This window comes from Ambystoma mexicanum, chromosome 10 (assembly GCF_040938575.1).
Source record: "Ambystoma mexicanum isolate Mex_15411 chromosome 10, UKY_AmexF1_1, whole genome shotgun sequence".
In the NCBI taxonomy this organism is placed as follows: domain Eukaryota; kingdom Metazoa; phylum Chordata; class Amphibia; order Caudata; family Ambystomatidae; genus Ambystoma; species Ambystoma mexicanum.
The window spans coordinates 1681102859-1681119501 of record NC_090932.1 but is presented as its reverse complement, the minus strand read 5'-3'; the positions used below and the strand labels follow the sequence as shown (position 1 = coordinate 1681119501).

At 48.4% G+C, this 16643-nt stretch overlaps 1 protein-coding gene across 1 annotated transcript in view; it reads left to right on the top strand.

Moving 5' to 3' along the window:
* The window catches only part of DHX37 (DEAH-box helicase 37), a 1051990-nt gene that overhangs the window by 754502 nt on the left and 280845 nt on the right, over nucleotides 1–16643 (top strand). Inside the window, exons 18-19 of the mRNA XM_069620118.1 lie at nucleotides 9638–9744; nucleotides 10055–10243. Of these exons, the coding sequence (XP_069476219.1) occupies nucleotides 9638–9744; nucleotides 10055–10243 (296 nt within the window). The remainder of the gene's footprint in view (nucleotides 1–9637; nucleotides 9745–10054; nucleotides 10244–16643) is intronic.

Below are 16643 nucleotides of genomic sequence, written 5' to 3'. Positions count from 1 at the left end.
GGTCTGTAGTTGGAAGGACAGCCCCTATCGCCCTTCTTGTAAATGGGCACAATATACGATAGATGCCAGCTTTCACAAATGCATCTAGACACGACTATGTCTTTGAATAAGACAAAGAGAATTTTTGCCCATAGTTCAGGATTCCCTTTCAGAACAACATTGGCTAGAAGGTTGGAACCAGGGGGGCGTGAGGTGGATGCTCGAGAAACCGGGTTTTTAAAATCTTCCTGCATAAAGGAGAAGCTCCATGAGGAATGAAGATTGTGGGCAGGTATGGTCCATTCCATTTTTTGAGGGAGAATAGAGGATACCAAAATGTCCTCTCCATGAGTCCTCGGAAATGGAAGTGGTTTGCGCCATGGTTTGAAATACAGCTCCCTCATTAATCTGGGCCCAACATTTCTGGGACGAGGGATCAGTAAGAGCTAATAACATATTATCACAGTCCCTCTGATACAAAGAGGCGTGGCGGTTTTTCATTCACCTTTTCCATTCATTTTTGACCTTTGTGTCTCTTTCAGAAGTGGTAATTTGCAGATTCATCTAAACGCCCTATTCATTACTTTTTTCATCTCTTTTACCCCTTCACAGAAGGTGTGTCTGTTTGACACTTACAATGCTCGTTTTCCTTGGGGGGTAGGAGGGGTGGCCTTCTACCTTAGTGGATTCCACGTAATGCTCAAATGTGTCATGTGTGTATAAGGTTAACTTTTTGCTGAATTCAGAGGTGAAGAAATTATATTGCGAGAACTATTAATTTCCAATGTGTGGGGAAACTGCTCACATTTGGCCACAAGTGATTAAAAATTGAGGGACAGTTTTAGAATTTTGTGATCATTTTTCCCTGTATGGATGAGGGAAAAAAATGTTGCTGCATCCCATAAATTCTTAGACACAAATCGTTTTGTGCGATTGCCTGGAGCTCTTTTTTCAACTCATTGGAGGGGTTTTTTCTAGTTGGATGTTCTAATGCTCTTTTGTTTCATCTGAGTTCGATAAATTCATCATTGAACCATGAGTTACTTCGCTTAGATTTGTGTAGTTTAGACTTGCGTGGAGCTATTTCATCGATAGCTGTTTTCAGGCAGGTGTGGTAGAAAAGGGAGATGCTGTCAGGATTCATATTTATTTTGGGCAGTGCATTGGGTAATTTGCTGAGAACTGGGGTCAGATTTTCTGATGTGAGATTGCTTGGGTTTCTCACCATTATTGGAATGGATGGGGGTGAGGGTAGATCTTGGGATTTTGTAGTAGATATATTGAAGCAAACTAAAACGTGGTCTGACCAGGAGATTTCTAGGATGTCTTCCAGTGTTGCTTCAGTGTTCAGGGTTAGGATCCAATCTAGGATTCTACCTTTTATATGAGTGGGTGCATTGACAATTTGGGAGAACTGCATTTCTAGTCATTCGTTGTGGATGGCTGTGGCTTTGTGGTCACGAGTGTCATTGAAGCCCAGGTTGATTTCTCCTAGTAGTATAAATTTAGTCTTGTGTTTAATGAGAGGGGTAATAAGTAATGGAATGTCTAAAGCCGGGTGATGGGAAGAGTTTGGAGCTCTATAGATTATGAGGAAGTTGATGGTCGTTTCGGGGTCAGTGGTAAGGGCTAGGAGCTCATAGCCGTCTAATGGTTCTATTTTACAAGATCTAAACTGTAAGGAGGTTTTGGCAATAATGGCTAAACCTGCTCCCATGGCGTCTGGACGGTCATTTCTGAGAATGGTGTAGTCTGGGGGGATGGCTAGAGTGAGTAGAGGGCCTGAAGCAGGGTGGAGCCATGTTTCAGTAATTACTAGGAAGTCTAGTTGATGTTCCAATATGATGTTGGGTACGTTGATGGCATGTGCACCTAAGTATCACACATTTAGTAGCGCACCTTTCAAGGGTGTATTGGGATAAGAATTGTTTCAGAAGGGTGTGGACGGTGGAACTGTGAGAATTGTGTTATTAGGCTGGACTTTGGTGTGGGAATATTGTAGTTTGGTTTGAGGTGTGTTAGCTAGAGTGATTGACTTATGGGTTGGTAGTATGGGTATCCTATGCGGGTGGTAGTTTACGGTGCAGTGGTGATTGAAAGGGGGGTTTCTCGGTTCCATTTTTGCATAAGGGCGCTGGTAGGTGCAAGCAGAGTCTGAGTCTCCTGGTGACGCCTAGGGTTCTGGATCTGAGACGTGTCTGACGTGTGGATCCTAGGCAAGGGGTAGTAAGGTTGATAGTAGCCGTGGGGGAAACTTACTGTGCTAACATGGCAGGAAGTGAGAGTGAGTTCAGTGACTGTTGTCCTTTTGGTGAGGGTTTGTACTGTGATGTTGGTTTTGTAGGCTATGGAAGAGAAGGCTGCCGTTTTGGGCAGGAATGGCGTTGGGCAGGGGAGCAGGTGATGTCTAGGGCAGCTGATACATGCTAGGCCTGTGCATTGATGGATATAGGCACCTTTGGAGCAGGTTCTGGTGCCGGTCAAACTAATGTCCTTTGCTGTGGGGGGGTCATGTAACTTCCATTGGACCATAGAAAGTTCCAATACTTCAAAATAGTGTCCTTTCTCTGCTTTGCATAAGAATGTATCGCCAAATAATCTACTCCACAAGGTAACAAAAATGGTCTTTGTCAGGATAATTTTTGCCACAACTGAATGCTTTCAATAAATATAACTCCTCCACAGCAGGGTTATACAATTCTTCCTTCAGCAACATAAATGATATAACATTGAATATCAGGACCCCAGTTCAGCACGTTGTCATATACTAACTGATCTATTCCCATGCCTGGCTTACTACTTCAAAGGTTTGCCCTCCGGGTATACTTCCCTGCCTGAACAACTATTCAAAAATAGAACGTGCTTCAGTGGCAATCTTTAACTTGGAACAACTTTGCAACCACTTCCCAATGCTCTTTGGTTAGCAGCTTTAAACTTTTGTCAACCTTTCAGGGAAACAAACTTATCCAGCATGGGGTCTGGCATGGATTCACATGCTCATGAATATTCCCCGTCAGGCAGTGAATCCTCGGTAAAAGGAAAGACTGTTTCGCTTTCACTTACAAACTGTCTTTCTCCTATAAACCAATCACTAAACTCTGGATCATACTGCCCCCAGCCAATGACTGCCCTCTCCCTAAGCCCCCCCTCTGGCAGCCATCTTCAGATTTTTATCACACATTCAAGTTTTGGGAGTCCTTGTGTTTTGCTCCGAGAGCTTTTCTGCATTTTTGCGCTTTTTCGTTAAGGTTTTCCTATTTTTCTCAAATAGAGCCTATGTGCTCTTTCGCTTCTTTGACCGGCAAGCAGGGATCCGTTTGTCGGCGTCTCTCATAGCCCCTCAAGCGCAAGAATCGTCGAGAGTTCATCGAAGATTCCAGAAGGTCTCGAGCCTACACCACACGCCAGACCATGTTGGAGGAGAAGGACTGAGGGTTCTCTCTTCAAGTTCTGCTCCAGCTGCAAATTGAGGAAAGTGTTTGGGGATGTCAAACACTCTTAAGTGCCTCTACTGTCTCCACCCGGACCACAAGGAAGCACATTGTGAGATTTGCCTGGGTTTCACCAGACGCACCGTCAAGTTTTCGGCACAGTAGATTGGCGACGTGGCTCAATGCCAAGGCCTCTACCCCATGTGGCAAACAGGAGCATGCCTCACCCAGGACCGGCCCGTCCGAGGAGTGGGCTTCTAAGTCCTTTGACGGCGCTCCATCCATGGGGGCCCAAGATGAGGCCAAGCACCGTGAGTCTGTTTCCGTCGGGGGCGCTGCGCAGGTCCCGCAACGAGCAGGGTGCGCTCATCTTCGCCATCTGCCTCCATCTCAAATCACTGCTCCAGCTCCTCCGCGAAGAGGAAATCGGCTAACCCTGGGAAGCTGCGGAAGAAGCCGGAGAAGGCCAAGGCGCAGGGTAAGGTTTCCGACCTACCCTTGAAAGCCCAGGTGGTCCAAGAAAAGTAATCCTCGACGATCAAGCTGGTGGCTGCCGCCCTCTCGAAGGCTAAATGGGCTGACCTGGTCCGGGAGACCCCTGCGACACCCAGAGTGGCCCTTCCTCCCAGGCCAGAGGCTTCACCCAAGCCGGTGGAGAAAACCCTGGAGAATAGGATGCGATCTCTGAGCTCCGAGACCAACCTCTCAGGATGCAAAATAGGGATGGCGTGGAGGCCTCTACCATGCTGCAGGGCACGGATATTTCTTCTTTGGATGAAGAGGACATGGTGCCAGTTCACACGGTCCCGGAGGACATGGGGAACGACGACGGCAGAAAAGCTGAGGGGGACGACGACGGCAGAGCTGACAACGATTTAGGTGCTGGGCCCAGCAAGCCGACCCCCGACACCTCCCAGGGACATAGCGCTGGACATCCTTTCCACTCTTCACACGCTGGTGTCGGGGATACAGAAGAGGATGGCGACGGCCCCAGAGGCACCAGGTGCCCTGGCGAAGAAGAGGAAATGGCACCCTACGCCGCTTCATCAACCGCCGCACGTGCCTTCACCCCCTAGGGACACGGAGACGGACACAGTGATGACGGACGACGGCGGCGGCATCTCCCCTTCACCGAGAGCTTCTCCCCGAGACGAAGTGGGTTCGTTCCACTCCATGGTCGCCCGTGCATCTGAGCTCTTCCAGCTGACGCCAGAAGAGACTAAGAAGGAAGGCTTCCTTTACCAGTGAAGGGAGGCTAAGAGGAAGACCATTCTGGTGGTGCTTCTCCTGGGCGACGTTTTGGATGATGGCATGGTGCTGATGAGGAATCCAGCTTCAGCCCTGGCAAAAAGAGACCGGCTGGAAAAGAAATACCGGGTGCCGGGGTCTGCACCCAAGTGCCTGCTGTCGCAGCCCCCCCCAGACTCGGTGGTATCGGCGGCTGAGAGGAAGAAGTCCTCAAATCCATCATCTTCCACGTCCATTCCCCTGGCCAGCGATGGGAAGAAGTTGGACGCCATAAGTAGAAAGGTGATCTACTCGGCAGCAACAACGGTCAAGGCAGCGAATGCTCTTGAAATCCTGGCCAGCTATGACGGGGAGCTGTGGTACAAGATGGCCCAGCTGCTGGACTGTCTCCTCGATGATAAAGTGGTTGAGGCCCTGGAAATACTCCAGGAGCGCAAGGTGGCATCGGACCATGCCATCACCGTGGCCCTGGACATCGCGGACACAGGGTTCCAACAGATGGGGAACAGTGTCTGCCTCTGTCATCGTGGCTGGCTGAAAGCCACCAATTTTAGGCAGTAAGTTCAGACGAGAGTCCTAGACATTCCTTTCGATGGAGACAATGGGCCTCATTCCGGGTCTGGCGGTAAGCCTGACGGTGATACCGGCGGCTTGCCGCTAGACCCCGTATAAATTACTGGCTCCTGACTTCCGGGTAACACCGGGGTATTTCAACCCCGGCGGCCGGGAAGTCAGGTGCCAGTAATTTTGTAACTTCCCATTCCCATGGAGTCTTATAGGACTCCATGGGAATGGGGTCCGCGGAAGCACTGGCACCAATAACAGTTGTGGTCTGACGCAGCCTTCTATCTCGGGAGCCAAAGGTACTGGGAAGACGAAATATTTGGATACGCTGGCTATCCCCAAAGCCCTGGGTCGAAACGCGCAACTATGGTGCTTCTATTGTGGTAGACAAATTCGAGCTGGACAGTCCACTGAATGGCCCTGGGACACTTCCGAACAGGCTCTCTTGTAGGTTTACCAGGAGTTGTCGGGAATGGTTGGTCCCATCACTCTAAAGGGTTGAAGCACCAAGGAAGGCCTTCGGAGATCAGTCGCCCAGCCTCGTGAAGTGGGTTTCAGGATCGTCCTTGATCTGCTTGTCTTCTCAGGATACTTGGCTCCTTCTTCAGACCTCCTGGAACGCCTGCAGGGCTCCTCTTCTTATTCAAAGTTAGGCGACTGTTCGGATTCAGCCCTCCAATGCAAGATCTGCCCCACCCATGCACACCAGCAGTGGTCCAATCAGGGATCACTGTGGCTCTCATGCACACCAGACTTTCTGGAGCCAGGTTGTGGATTAGGACCAGACAGTCCCAACCCGCTTCTTGGCTCCTCCCACACATGCCTTGCACTAGCCTGCAAAACCTTTGTTTTTCCCAGGCAAGTGCATGACCATAAAAGGATTTTCCTGATCTTAAAGTGAAGGAAGAAGGCAAAAACACAAAATGGCCAAGGTACACACGAGAACTTTGTGGCACGACCATTGTAGGACACTAGCCAACGCAGCAATTGTGATGAGGCTAACCCAAAATGTAGTAACACAGTACCAAAAAGTATCTGCTGCCACCAGTTTGCCCTTTAGCACATTTTAGGTAACCAAATTCAAACCCTTGAGTGGAGTCTAGGTCACAAAAAAAGAACCCCCATTGCACTGCATCGGAAGATACATTGCGCAATGATAAAAAGTTACCCAAACAGGCAACAAATTACGTAGTTTCCCAGTATTGACAGCCATATGATGTGTGAAAAAGCCCAGTGGGTGGAGTGAAGCTGAAAGTCAAGTAATGCACAGTAAGTAGATTGGGCTTTCGCAGCTCTGGAAACTCGCAGGACCTTGGGAGATGGCTCAGATCATATTTAGTCTTGGGACTGGTTGTTTCCAACAGTCAAAGGGAAGGAGTCGTCCTCTTTGGACTTCCTATGTCGCACAGAAAACGGGGTCAGGACAGCAGTGGTAGCTTCACGGTGTTGCAAAGGGTCTGCAGGCGTCTCTGGTCATCTTCTTCAGTTACTTCAGCTTTCAGTGGTCGACTTGCTTTTCACTCCAGGAGCCTCGCCTTTTATACAGTGCCAGCACTCACTCCTCTGCAATCTTCTTCAGCAGTGTAAAGGAAGGGGCTTTTGGATGTCCAATCAGGACAGCCAGACCCCCAGTGGGAGCTGGTCCCATTCAGGCCCTCTGGTGGACAAGGGCAGTGGGGTGGAAAACTCCTTCCCCACTTCTTAGCTGCCCAGACACTCTGGAGCCTAGGACGGGACACACTAGGGTTTCTACCAAAGGCAAAACCCGCACAGGCCTCACCCTCCCAGAATGGTAGAAGAAGGGCTGACTAAGAACAACCACGCTAGTAATGGCGAAAAAGAAGGGAGGCCGCAAGGTGGCACTTGGGTGCCCCTATTATGGACATAGCCTGCGGTAGAAAGATCACACAATAGTTGGTAGAACACGTCCATTGCCACCAGCCATAACTAGGAGATTGTCTATATGACTAAAAAGTCACTGGAGCAGAGAGAGGGGGATACTAGGCATCCCTTTGGCACTCTAAATAAGGTGGTGTGTGCCAATCTCTCCGGACTATAAAGTTTTAGGAGCGATACTAAGTACCTCTCTATCCTTAAGAACTGTAGTCACTCTAGGATAATGAAAAAGTATCTCAAAGGAGGACCCTAGTAGTCCCCAGCAACACTGCCCATAAGGAGCTGTGTGCTGCAATAGTAAAATACAGATGCCTTTAAGAATTATGGAGGAAAATAGACTTCATAGCATAGGTAAAATACAAAGAGCCCATGAGAATGAATGAGTGAAAAAAGGCTCCACTCATTCAGGATTTCTGAAAAAAGTCAAGCAAAAAGTGCTGGAGGGTCTGACTAGGAGAGGGGATGAAGCATAACAATGATGCATCTCCCTAAGACACACATTTGCAACTTCCAGGTATACTCTCTTGCCAGGGCTTTCATAGATGCACACACTTATTTTATTTATTAAATATTTATAAGGCGCCTAGAGCAAATGGTGTTTTGCAAGCACCTGATATACTCTCTTGCCAGGGCTTTCTTAAATGCACTCACTTGCAACTGCCTGGTATACTCTTCTGCCAGGGCTTTCTCATATATCCTTTTTACACTTTTCATTTGCCTGGTATACTTCCCTGCCAGGGCTGTTCTCAGGTGTGCTCTGCGCCCCCTCTCCAAAATGGATAGTCTCTTGTTTCTACTTTTTCTGATGTTATATCTGTCTAGTATTTTATCCTGCCAGTGCGTCTTTCACATGTATATCGCGTACACTCACAAACTTGAAAGTCTTGTGTTTTCCTTCCGTTGCCTCTTTGTAAGAAATACTCTTTTGCTCTTTCTCATATGCTTCTTTAACGTTTACTCAATTTTGGCATGGCTGCCAATACACCCCGGCGTCCCTGTTTCCCCTGGGTGGACTCACTGGCTTTGGCTGGTGTGTTCTCTTTCTCCTGCTGTAAGGCAGAAGCGGTTGTACAGCGTCTCCTCTTTGGTTGCCTATCTGCTTCTTGGCTCCTCTGCATCTCGCAGCCCCTGCTGGGCTCTTCTGCTTCGTGTCTTCAGGCTCCGGTAAAATGAAGGCTGCCTCCAAACACCTGCGAATGCCGAAGAGCCCTCTGTTGGCTTCTGCCGTTCATGCAGCAAGTTTCTTTAATGGCCAGCTTCCCTGTTTTCGGTTCTCGAGCCGGTCGGCTCCATCGCTCTCTCTCCAGCCTCAAGGTCTCTCGGCTTGTTCTGAGAGAAGCAGCCCTCTCTCTCTATCAGCTCTCTAGTCAGCTGCTTAACTTTTTAAAATCTCCTGGGTACAGGTATGCACTCGCAATGCCTAGAGCGCAGCCTTTGTTCCTGGACTTCCTTGATCTGCATTCCTCAGTTCATCTTCCTCGTTGCAGTTCTCTGGTAGTTATGGAAATGGAAGTCCATTCTTGAATTTCTATAGGCAAAGTCTGGGTAATTGTTCTTTAAAGGTAAGTCAGTTGTAGATAACTTGTAAGTAGAGGCTGAGAAGGAGATGTTGTTAATTTTAGATGGCAAGTCAGATTGTGATGACGTACATACAACCCTTATAAGAAGGTCTTTAGCATCTCTCCTAGGTGGATCAGGGTAAGCGTAACAGTATGCCATTATTGCATGAGGCAGGGATAGGGTATCCTCAAAAGAAGGGGTATACCTCGTCTCGTCAGATGATGCCATGATACTCTCCCGGAGGCTTTCCCCCCCATGTGATCCTCCCCTCATATAGCTGCCATCAGGGTCAGGTAGCGGCTGCTGGCCACATGGGGAGAGTTCACCGCCAGGAAAGAAGTGATGACACCATTGGATTCATCACACCAGCCTGTGCGCCTTGGCATTTTGGCACCTCTCTCAGCCCCTGATTGTGGGGATAACACTATAAGCACCACAGGGTACCATCCGGGGTGCTAATAATAGTTTTTGTAAGTTTTTGTTTTTGATGGTTTAAAATTTGCATAACTCTGACATGACTACTTCCTTACAAAAAAATATATTTCCAAGACTGAAACTCACTAGGCGGCCAGGATGCAGCAGAAGGCACGGCAGCAAGGGGCCTTTGGGGTGGGGTATAGTGTCTGTCTGGGCGAACTGCAGAGAAGGCAAAAAGATAGCTACCAAGGAAGAGTAGGGGGAGGCCAGCAAAGAACGCTGGCAGATACTGCAGGATCCGGTCTGCATTCTTGGCTACCTGATTGGCCAGCACTACTCCCCCGGGTGCTAATTAACCCATCTATTGGTCATTAATCAGCTAAAAGTGTAAGCCAAATCCACATGCATCTTTCGTTCCTGTCCTTCTTAGAATGACAGGTTTTGCTGATGTGTTTAATCCTGTGATATGCAGTGCTGTGCTAGTATCTGCTATCTTGGGCAGCAGAGCCAATAACATTATAATCATTTCTTCTTTACTCTAGGTCATCAATTTCCCATTTCCGTCTCCTCCATCCACAGAAGCTCTGATAGCTGCTGAAGATATATTGATTTCCTTGGGTGCCCTGCAGGAGCCACCCAAAGCTGGAAGGTAGTAGCAGTGGGGGTGCTATGGTTATTGGGAATAGTACCAGAGTTTGTGTTTGGAAAGCTGCATCCGTCTCTATTACAGCCGGCAGTGTGACTGAACGAGGGGCCTTTGTCTTACCAGACGACATTTGTTACAGTAAAGCATTTGCACTTGCTCAACTCTTTGAAGACGATGTTTATTTTCCTAATCCCCAAAAGTTAATCATTCATTTTCAAGCACCAGTTGATTGGCTGGGATTGACAATTGTAAATTTAGAATGGTGACTGTTGTACTAAAAACAAGGTGTAAAATATTGTTTTACTTCCATCAGGTTAAAGGAGCTGCAGAAGGCAAAGCTGAGCTGTCCCATAAGCCCTCTAGGTCGGACAATGGCATCATTCCCTGTTGCACCTCGATATGCTAAAATGCTGGCGTTGAGTAAGCAGCATGATTGCTTGCCATATGCCATCACCATAGTATCAGCGATGACGGTACGCGAGCTCTTCGAGGAGTTTGACAGGTAAGGTGTTTCTTCTAGCTTTGTCTTTTCTAAATAATGTTGTATGTTGTTATTTGGTGTACTGCACTTGCACGTTCTGAACACTCACAAGGCATAGTAGGTTTGTATTCCCCTCCCCATTGTCTCTTCTTATTTTGTTGTATTTAGTTAGTTAACATTGTTATTGCATTGTCTCCCATTGTCATCCCATGTACCGTCCCTGTTGCTTTGAAACAGTATTTACTTCCTGTATAAGCGCCTAACAAGTGAACAATAAATAAATGTTCTTTACACAATTCATCTACAAGGCTTAACTTGATCCTGCCCCTCAGATCATCGATGAGTGTGAGGTCAACATGGGCCTCATAATATCATACTTGGAATCTTGCTGGCGAAGTGATGGGCTCATGTTTACAGATCCTAGAGAGGGCCTGTAGTTAAACAAGACCTCCTGTTTTCACTTACCCGCCTCCTGTGAAAGACCTTAATTACATGCCATGCACTCGAATGATTAACAAAGAAGGAAACCAAATCTGCTTCATTGAATGCTGGTTATTTAATGTCATATTGGCCAGCTGGGCTCCTGCCCCATGGTTGAAGAGTAACATGTCTGTACAGTCCACCTGTTGACAAAAGAAGGCATTTATGGAAGCTCTCAAACCCTTTAATAAAATCTAGGCTCTTTTCGTTAAAGGTCTGACATATGCAGTAGCCATAGTAGCCATAGAACCTGAAGGCCCTGTGATGTCAAGCCCTCCAGAGGCATGGCCTGACTTCCTGGCACTACTTTAGTTTCCTTTATTGATGACTTCGTCTGACATTCTGCCTGCTTAAATCATTGTGGATCATTCCATCCTTGCGACACAGACTATGTAACACGGCACATTTTTCTATCGCAGCAGCGAGATGGGTTCAATCATTTTTGTCAGACCGTACTGCGAGTGTCTTCTTTCAGGACTCATTGGCAGAACGTCCGTTCTGGCGTATCACCAACGCTCTTTAATATCTTCATGCTCCCACTATTTAAACAACAGGATGCAGCAGTGAACATTTATGCTCATTATGCTGATACGCAGTGCCTTGTGCCACTGCCAAGTGACTAGATCACTGACTCCACTGCCCTCAATGTTATCTATGGGGAGAGCACTTAACGACTCGAAGACTGAACTCATAATTGTGGGTACAGCTCCCCAACTACAGAAACGTAGTCCGGAATATTGCCAGTTCAACATAGCAGGCTGTCCGATTAAAACACAATCCAAGGTTAAGACTTTGGGAGTCACCCTTGATCAGAACGTGTCCGTGAAAGCACATGTGAGCAGCCTAGTTTCCTGTTTCTCTTACTACCTCAAACTTTTAGCTCAGCTTCAACCCTTTTTGAGCAGCACCAACTGCGTCATGATTGCCTGCGCTATCATAGAGGCCAAGCTGGACTATTGTGCTAGCCTTCTGCTGGGGGTAGCCAAAGGGGAAGTAACCTGATTACAGGTTATTCAGAATAATGCTGTACGTATTGTGATGGTGCTGGGTAGGGCGGACCATATCTCCCTAGCCAGAAGGGCATTGCACTGGCTGCCGGTGAATAGCCGTGTCCTGTTACGTGTGCACTGCATAACACACTGATGCCTTTATGGCTTGGGTCCAGAATATCTGGTGAAACTTCTTCTATGGTTGCCTGCTCACAGGATATTGCGCTCGAACAACACCTCGTTTGGTGACGCGATGGTCCAAACACTCCAGTGTGACAGGAGGGTCATTTCTGCATGCAGCCCTGAGATTATGGAATGAGCTTCCTTTCAACCTACGAGCTTGCACTTCTCTGTCTCTGAAAGCGGCTTGAAAACAGCATTTTCCTTGCTGTGTCCCCTTTCCCTTCGAATGATCACGGCTGTTTCTTTCCCTTTTTTTTCTTTTGTGTATGTACATCCTTTTTAGCGCCCCCATGTCCTCTGGCTCTGTCTGTGCGCTATATAACTAAAATAAATAAATAAAAATAAATGTAGTTAGTCATTCAAAATTACCTCTTTCATTTGTTGCCCCCCCCCCCCGATACCCCCATAGACACTTGAGCTTGATTAAATACTATCCTTGGGGGCTGGTGAGAACACTTTAATTTAGTATCTTTCAAGAATAAACTAGTCCTCATAAGAGCAGAGGGACTCATGAATACACAGGCCCTCAGGTGTTGTGTTAGGTGATATATTTCTTCCTTCTGGAAGCTTCCACTCGAGACACCGGTGAGGGAGTCTTTTTCTTCCAGGCGTTTTTGCAGTTATTGATTCTTTTTGTAAAATATCTTTGATTTTCACCAAGCAAGTAACATGAACAACCATTCCCCAACACACCCTCCTCCCCCGGCCCCCCCCCCAGTCCAGCCCAACCCTTGCCAATTGTCAGCTGGGTCCCTACCCCTGGTTCATGCCTGTCCATTGTCTTCCTGGTTGCGCCTCTTGGCGGGTAGCGACTTTGCTTATTATGCCAGCCCCTTCCCTGGTACACTGATTCGACCCATGCCTCAGGGGGGCAGATCATCAGGGAAGTAAATCGTTCAGAAGCAAGCTCCATGCAAGTCCCTTGTCCCCAGTCCCATCTCTCCTCCCCATGTCTGGCACTATCCGCTTTTCTGCAGCTACACATTGCCACATGTCAGCCAGCCACTGTGCTAACACAGGGGCCTGTGCACTCTTCCAAGCTATTGCCAACCTACATTTTGCCAGAAGCATTAAAAAAAGCTGCAATCTTTTTTTCTTCTGGAAATTTGCAGTTATTGTTATTACTATTAAGTACCCGGATTTCAAGAGATCAGTGCAAGGGAGCAGGTAGCTAACAGCAGGGGGGAGGAGGAGAAGGGGGGTTGTTGGGCAGCAAAGGATCTACAAACAACCACTGAGGACACTACAGAGCAGATTGCATAGTCTGTGGAGCTGATCAGTCTATTAGTACTGGGAGTCTATGGCTTCCTTAGTGGCTTCAATTTATTTTTCATGCTGCACACCTCACCTTAAATTGAAGTGTGGTTAGGATATGCTTTGTACCCTTAAAGCTTTTTATTTAGTATCCTTTTTGTTCCAAATACAATGGGGCCAGGATTGGCTGGTAGCAGTGGATATTTTTGTACTGTGTTTTGAACTTTTTACTCGTGCACTTTTGCAATTACCACAAATGGCTACTAAGAGTGGCTACCACCATAAATTGGCTGTGGTGCAAGATTTTCGCCTGTCCTTGGCCTTCTTCCTGCCCTCTCTCGTCTGGAATTACCATGTATGGAATGGCATTTTCTGGGGCAAGCAGTGCTTGCCAGGACCAAGTGGCAGTCTGTGTGCGGCCTCATGTAGGAACTGGGACAGTCTGGTCCTAGCCCACATCTGGCTCCCTGAGCGTCTGCTGCTGAGCAGTATGGCTAGTGGGTATCCATGATTCGATAGCCACTGCCCGATCGAATGATGCAGGTCATTACCGTTGGTGGGTGTTAGGAAACATTTTCTTTTTGCGGCTTTCCTTTTTATGATAAATGTTATGTTGAAGAATTTCGTACCGAGGTACAGCGCAACCAACACCAAAAAGAGTTTTCAGAGCTTTCATGAAGTGTTTATGAATCAGACGGGCCCGGGGGCAATCGGCAGGGCATTCCACAGCCTGGCAGCTCGAACTGAGAAAGAGTGGCCTCCCATTCTTGCACGATGGACTCTAGGGACAGCCAAGAGGGAACGGTCAGCAGAACGCAGTGCGCGAGCAGGAACATAGGGTTGAAATTTCAACTGCAAATATTCCGGACCAGCCGCATCGTAAGCCCTATGCACTAAGCAAAGGGATTTGAAGGACACACGCTTTGCCACTGGGAGCCAGGGGAGAGACCGGAGAATGGGTGAAATATGCTCCCGGTACAGAGTACCAGTTGCGAGGCGAGCAGCAGAGTTTTGTAGCACCTGCAGGCGATGGATTAAGTAATCTGACTGAGCCAGATATATAGAGTTAAAATAGCCAATCCTACTGATAACCAGGGCAGAGACATCTTGAGTGCACCAGTGAAGCGGAATATACGTTGCAAATGGGCAGCCTGGCAGACCGAACCAATCTGAGAAGCCATAGAAAGGAAAGCCGATAGTTTAACACTCAGGTTTTTAATAGTAGGAACCGCCACTGGAAAAGTACCCAACGCAGATGGCCAAAATGACAGTGTCCTGAGTGAAGGGACAGTATCGACTCCCACAACCATGGGATCCATCCTTCCATAGAGACTGCGTGCTATGTTTTAGGCTCTCAAGTAATTTCTTCCGTCCCTCAAGGGACAAAGTGGTGAGGGTCTTCACAGACAATACCACCACAATGTTTTAGATCCAGAAGCAGGGGGGCACCAGATACCCGGGACTCTCCAGAGAGGCACAGGAATTGTGACACTGGGCTGTCACCCAGGTGATGTTTTTCATTGCTTTTCATCTGGTGGGAGTCAAAAACACTGTCGCCGATTCCCTCAACAGGGAGCTGCGCTGTTGTCACGAGTGGGAGCTTCGGCAGGATCAAGTGGATAACCTCTTCCTCAGGTGGGTCAGTCCCCAGATCGATCTGTTTACGACAGCGACGATCACCAAGTGCCGGAGGTTCGCCAGCAGGTTGCCCCAGCTGGGGAGCATGGGGAGGGCGCATTCTCCTTCCCTTGGGAAGGCCTATTCCTGTACGCGTTTCCTCACTTGCGCTGCTACTGTGAGTCATCGCTCAACTCAGGCGGTGCCAGTGCAAGATGATCCTTGTTGCACCAGCGTGGCCGAGGCAGATCTGGTACCCGGACCATCTCAGCATGTCAGCGTCCCCTCCAGTCAAGCTACCAGTGGTCGCAGATCTTCTCGCCAGAGAAGGTGGCGCAATCCTGCACCACGACCCAGGATCACTGAACCTGAAGGCCTGGCGCCTGCAGTATTAGTTTGGTGGTTACAAGCTGCCTGCAGACTGCAGGGAGGTCCTCGCCAAGGCCTGGGTGTTGTCGGCTCTGAAGTGTTACGGATACAAATGGAAGCGTTTTGCAACTTGGTGCCGGTTGCAGAACATTAACCCTGTGAGGGTCACAGCCCCGCAAGTCCTTCCGTACTTGTTGTCGTTGCCTAAGTCAAGGGTGGCGCACACCTCCATCAAGTTGCATCTGGCAGCTATCTCCCGCTACATCAGGTCTCCAGGACGGTCTTTGCTTTGGTCACACCGTCTAGTCATGGAGTTAATCATGGGACTGTTCCGATTGTGCCTGCCGTTGAAGGCGCCTGCCGCGGCGTGGGAGCTCAACTTGGTGCTGACTAGGCTCATGGGGGCCCCTTTTGAGCCTATGCATCAAGCTCGGCTGAAGTTCCTGTCTTGGAAGACAGCTTTCCTTGTGGCTATCACCTCTGCCAGGAGAGTGGGTAAGATACAGGCCCTGTCCTGCAAGCAGCCTTAACTGACTTTCCACGAGAAAAGGGTGGTGCTGCGGACGCACCCCTCCTTCATGCCAAGGGTTCCGTCGGAATTTCATATCAACGAACCATTGGTGTTGCCTGTGTTTTTCTGACGCCTTCGTTGCCAGCTGAAAGGACTTTGCACTCGCTGGATGTGGCTCAAGCGCTGAGGTTTTATGTGGCCCGCACGGCCTTGTCCAAGGCTTAAATCTCCAAGTGGCTCTCCGACTGCATCACTCATTGTCACTAGTTGGCAGATCGACCGCTGCCTGGCCGTTGGAGAGCCCATTTCACCAGAGCTATCGCTGCGACGACAGCGTTCCTTTCTGGTGTGCCCCTGCTAAACATCTGCAGGGCTGCTACATGGAGATCTACGCACACCTTCACAAAATTCTACTGCGTTGACAGGGATTCCAGAGAGGAGTCCAGAGTCGGCCAAGCAGTGCTGCGCAACCTGTTTGCTTGAAGGGTGAGCCTGGTGAGGAGGTAAGATTAATTGCTTATGTTGAGCCTTGCCGCCTCCCTTGGTTGTGTATGTATGTACTGCTGTGCATTATTCAAGAGCATGTGAATCCATGCCTGACCCCATGCTGGAGAAGGAACAAGTTACTTACCTGTAACTGTTGTTCTCCAGCATGGGTCTGACATGGATTCACATGCAGACCCTCCCTCCCGCCCCTCTGCGGCTCTTCTTGTTCATACTGCCACTTTACGTGCTATCAAATTGTAATGCTTATGCGAAAAGGCAAGCTAAAACAACATGGCGCCGGTGCGCAGCCATCTTGGGCATTCACCTCCCATCACTGCAATGAATGGCAACATCTTTCGTGGGCTCAGTAAAGTAAATGTGTATCTCGGCAGCGAAGGCAAGGCAAGGTCACATAAATATTGTTTAAATATTGCAAGGCAAGGTCACATAAATATTGTTGGTGAGTGGACTTAGGAATAGTTATTGTATTGTCTGCTGAAAGACGAGCCAGAGAGGGAGTAGGAGCACTCTG